At 52.9% G+C, this 5,171-nt stretch overlaps 1 protein-coding gene across 1 annotated transcript in view; it reads left to right on the plus strand.

The window, feature by feature from the left end:
• si:cabz01090165.1 (uncharacterized protein LOC100333421 homolog) overlaps positions 1–1,169 on the plus strand; it is a 14,049-nt gene extending 12,880 nt beyond the window's left edge. Inside the window, exons 7-9 of the mRNA XM_068745222.1 lie at positions 501–684; positions 761–977; positions 1,045–1,169. Coding sequence (XP_068601323.1) covers positions 501–684; positions 761–977; positions 1,045–1,169 — 526 coding nt within the window. The remainder of the gene's footprint in view (positions 1–500; positions 685–760; positions 978–1,044) is intronic.
• The last annotated feature ends 4,002 nt before the right edge of the window (positions 1,170–5,171 follow it).

Below are 5,171 nucleotides of genomic sequence, written 5' to 3' on the forward strand. Positions count from 1 at the left end.
TGTGCGTGCGTGTGCGTGCGTGTGTGTGGGTGCGTGCGTGCGTGGGTGTGTGCGTGTAAGAGGCGTAGGGCTTGAGGCGTTTGTTCAACTATTTGTCTGACGTGGTTTGTTGCAGCACTTAGACCAGACCGGTATGATGGACTGGCCGTCTCTCTGGGACACACACACACACACACGCACACACACACACACACACACACGCACACACACACACACACACACACACACACACACACACGCACACACACACACACACACACACGCACACACACACACGCACACACACACACGCACACACACACGCACGCACGCACACGCACGCACACACACACACACACACACACGCACACACACACACACACACCTGTGGGAGGAACACTCACGGGCCCGGAGACATCGTCCCTGAACCGGATTCACCAGGCTGCAGACGCATCATCTGATCTAAAACGGCGCCTTTTGTTGACTGAATGTCTCCGTGTCCCCCCGCCCCCCCCGTCCAGGATGATCCCAGCCAACCACAAGTACTTCCTGCTCAGCGACCTGGCGTCGTCCCGGGACTACGAGCTGTGCGTCCTGGCCGTCTACGACGACGGCGTGACGGCGCTGACAGGCACCAAGCTGGTGGGCTGCGTGTCCTTCAGCACGGAGGCGGAGTTTGGGCGCTGCCATTCCATACGCGACCAGGTGGGTGCCCGGCAGACGGCGGTGCGTTTGGGTCCCCGGGACGTTCCCCCGACCGTCTCCGTGTGTTTCCCTTCAGTTCCTCGGAGGCACCATGATCATCATCATCGGCGGCATCATCGTGGCGTCCGTCCTCGTCTTCATCTTCATCCTCCTGATGAAGTACAAACTGCACAGCAATCACTACAAGCAGAAGGCCGCCGCCCGCCACGCCAACGTCTGCTCCCAGACCAACGGAGGAGGAGGAGGGGCCAATGTCCTGGCCCCGCCCCCCTGCTCCTCCTCTACAGGACAGGGTAAATGAAGTTTCCGGCTCCTCTTCCTCACCTGCTCCTGAATTAACTCCGCCTGCTTGCCTCCCAGGAGGAGGCGCCAGCAAAAACTCCCAACCGTCGTCATCGGCAGAGGGGATGGGAGGAGCTTCTCTTCGAGGGACGACTGTCGTGGACTTAAACCCCGCCCACGACGAAGACGCCATCTCCCAATAACACAGAAGGAACTGTCGGTCCGACCCGCCAATCTCAGCCCGAACCAATACTCCATGCCCCGCCCCCTTGTTTGATTCGTTGCTGGTGCCTGGAGCTCCGAGGAGCGGCCTCCTTCCCAGGTGAGTCCCTGCTGCCGGGGGGGGAGGAGCCTAGCTGGCTCAGGTAAACTTTAGGCTGTCGGGACGTTTGGCGTGCAGCGGCTCCTGTGATTGGAGCGTCCGTTGGTGATGTCACCAACGCCGTCCTTCATCAGCGTTGCCTCCCTCTTCTTCGTCCCTTTACTTCCTCTTAGCGATACAAACAGTCTTTGTTTGATTTTAACGAGTTGTTTTGCGAGGCCTTCGTCCTCCTCCTCTTCCTCTCCTCTCATTTCAGTTGAAGGTTATTTTGTTTTTCCGTCTCACATTGAGGGCGTGTCCGTCCTCTGGACGTGGAGCGTCTCTCGTCTTCTCTCGTCTGTTTCATGCATATGCTAATGAGCCAAGTGGGAAGGTGATTCCCTGTTAAAGTGAAAGCATATTGGTCAAAAAATAAAAGGGGCGGGGTCATTGAAATCCTTTGTTTTTTGCTTCGTAAAGTTTTAGCATTTTTAAACTGAAGTTTTCTCTTCCTCTGCTGCGTCTGCAGATTCCTTTTTCCACCCCTCTTCTCTGGATTCTCTCCATCCCTCGTCCACGCCTCCTCTATTTCTACGTGTGTGTCTGTTTGTATTTATTGATTACTGATTCACGTCGTTGGCATCGACTGAACTTTATTCCCGGTCCCTAGAAGACGACCCTTTGAATATTTGAACATCTATTCGGTGGAACATTATCGCTCCCCAGAGGATAAACCAGCCTCTCTGCTTTCTGTTATTTAGTCCACTAACTCTTCGTCGACGATGAAGCATCGGCGTCATCGTCGTGATTTGGTCGGTCGAATAAATTTGCGTCCATTTGTAATTCAATTTATTTTATTTTATTCAGCCAGAGCTCGCTGAGAGGATTCGGCGCTGAGACAAACACGCTAACCCTGAACATGCCCATTATGGATTAGTCTCCGCAAGGTTACATAAATATAGAGGATCGGAGGAACACATCTGCGCTGTCGTGTAAAGCGAGGCCGCGGGGCTCGTTACGGAAACGCGGAAACGCGGAAACGGCGTTTCCAGCAAGGAGAAGCGCCTGAATCTCATTAAACGTGACGCTTTTAAAGTTTTCTTTGGACGTCAAACAAACAAACACGCAAACTCCTCCCATTGCAGGTAGCGTCACACACAGGGTCGCAGCGACACCTAGTGGTCACCACGGTTACTGACGCGGACTCGCCAATCAGGGAGACGTCCGCCGGCTGTTATTCTGAGCCCAGACCAACCAACCAATCAGGGATCATTACAGAACCGGTGATTCACAGCGGATTCTTCCATCATGTGTTGTCGGGCGGGTTCCGGTTTAACACCCTCCTTTCGCCCTTTGGGACCAGAACCAAAGAAAACAAGCAGCATGAAATCAGTCTGAACCCTCTGACCTCAGGAAGAGCAACAGGAAGTAGAATCACCTCAGGCCACCAAAATAAAGTTCCGTTTCCTGTTTCCCGCACATAGCCGCTCCAGCGAGAGACTCGGCGCTTCCCTCGTATCGGCTTCCACAGGTGGGCCTCCGACGGCTTTAGAGAGGAGGAGGGATGGAGGAGAGAAGGAGGAGCGATGGAGGAGAGAAGAAGGAGAGAAGGAGGAGGGATGGAGGAGAGAAGGAGAGAAGGAGAGAAGGAGGAGGGATGGAGGAGAGAAGGAGGAGCGATGGAGGAGAGAAGAAGGAGAGAAGGAGGAGGGATGGAGGAGAGAAGGAGGAGCGATGGAGGAGAGAAGAAGGAGAGAAGGAGGAGGGATGGAGGAGAGAAGGAGGAGCGATGGAGGAGAGAAGGAGAGAAGGAGGAGGGATGGAGGAGAGAAGAAGGAGAGATGGAGGAGAGAAGGAGGCGCTCGTGGCTCTCAGTGCTCTGTAAACACGGCCGGCCTGAGTAAACATCATGATTGTCTTTATTGTTGCGTTTTATAACCCGACCCCCCCCCCCCCCATCCATGCAGATTGGTCTCTCCTCCGTTATTCTCCTCCACTCCTCCTTCTCTTCTTCTTAGCACGTTTTAGCTTTCAGCTGCTCCTCCTCCTCTTTTATTTTATTCTCCTCCCGTTTTTCCTCCTTTACGGTAGAAAACGTTCCGAATCGACAGACTGATTCATGACGTCGTGTTTTGTGATTCGGGGCTTTGGAACGACGGACGTGTTTCTTTAAGCGCTGCAGTCGCCTGATTAATTATAGATCTTTACCACATTTATTTTTAATCGAATGGTTGATACGTTCTAAAATGTAATTATGAGCACAGTAAATTGGTTTCCATTTAGACGATGCGTTCATGGACCTCGTCTTTTTGTGTTCGTTTCGCTTCTTTGTCTGCAGATGATTGATTATTCTATTTAATTATTCCAGCGCTGATTTTATTCCCCGTTTCCTGCGTGGAGACGAGTGAAATGAACGCTAACGCTGACGTCTCCTTCAGGTGGCGCCGTCCGTCCTTCCAGCGACCTCCAGCCGACACCAGAGCCTGCTGCCGGAGCGCCGGCCGCCTTCCTGTTGCCACGCCAACGTGAACCCGGACCCGTTTCCGGGCTTCGGTACCCGGCTCCTGTCGCCCGGAGGACGGATGCGATGATCGGACGGGGTTCTGGGAACGTATCGGACGGATTACTGAGAACCTTCGTGCCCCCCCCCCTCCAGGATGCTCTCCATGGCGGTTTGCCGCCGCTCCTCTCCTTCCCCAGCATACAGTCACATGCCAAAGGATTACTGCAGTATTACATGACAGTATTACTGCAACGCCAGGAGAAGCTGCAGAGGACCCACGGGCGGGGCCGGGCCGGGCCTCGGATTAAAGATACGAGCACGCCGTCAGCATCTTGTCGACAATAATAACGACTTTATCTGGCGCTTTCATTGTGTTTTCATCGCTCCCGTCTCTCTCTCTCTTTCTCTCTCTCTCGCCCATTCCCATGAACAGCTGATTCGTATACTCTCCCACGCTGATCTTACTCTTCTGGCTACGAACGACTTAGATAGCGTTGAATTAATGTGCGTTTGCATCCCCGGTCGATTAACTCGCTCTCTCTCTTCGTTTGGAGTGCAACTTTAAAAACGTCGGTGTCCCGAGATCGGAGCCTTGAGGGACGCCGACAAGGATTGAGTCACAACTTAAGGTGCAAACTTAAGGTCCGGCCCCTTTGACGCTGGAACGCAACGATAGCCACACAAAGAGCGCGGTGAACGTGACCTTGGACTCCCTCCTTGTTGCCCCGCCCCCTTTGGCGTTTGACAGTGTCTGTGTTTGTATGTGACACACACCTTACAGTCTTCAATGGTTTGATACCCATAATTTACTTTTAACAGAACAAAACGACCACAACGAGGAGCTAAAATGCAACCGCGAGTGAAATGGGGATTTTATGCTTTCATAGAAACGATGATGTGGATTTATAATGAAATAAAAAGGTATTTTTCTTGGAAAAAAAAAAAATGGTGTCGCCGTTCAGAGTCCGTCAGACGCTTTCTACGTGCAGTAAAACCTCGACATGCGAGCGCTCCGGGATGCGAGCACGCTTCCGGGTGACGACGCGGGATGGCGGAGTCAAATACGGAGGACGAAACGTTCCGAATCATTGATGAGGCATTCCTTTCTTCTTCTTTGTGATGTAAAGACTCCCAACCGACGCGGCGCTCCCTACAGATCCGGGGTCGTGCCGTTGCAGCCGGTTGGCGGCTCCTTCCACGTGTTTGTCGACAGTTATTTGTGTCGTGCTGTGAACCAGCGGCTGTCTGCCGTCGTCACTTTTAAACATCGTATGATTCTTGTCGTGGTTAAACAGCGTTCACTTATTCAGCCGTTACCCAGGAGAGAGCGTTTAAAGATGGCGGGCGTGTCATCACAAGCAGCTTTCAAATGTCAGCCTGTCAACAAAAAGAAAAGATGCT

This window comes from Brachionichthys hirsutus, chromosome 11 (genome assembly GCF_040956055.1).
Source record: "Brachionichthys hirsutus isolate HB-005 chromosome 11, CSIRO-AGI_Bhir_v1, whole genome shotgun sequence".
Classification (NCBI taxonomy): domain Eukaryota; kingdom Metazoa; phylum Chordata; class Actinopteri; order Lophiiformes; family Brachionichthyidae; genus Brachionichthys; species Brachionichthys hirsutus.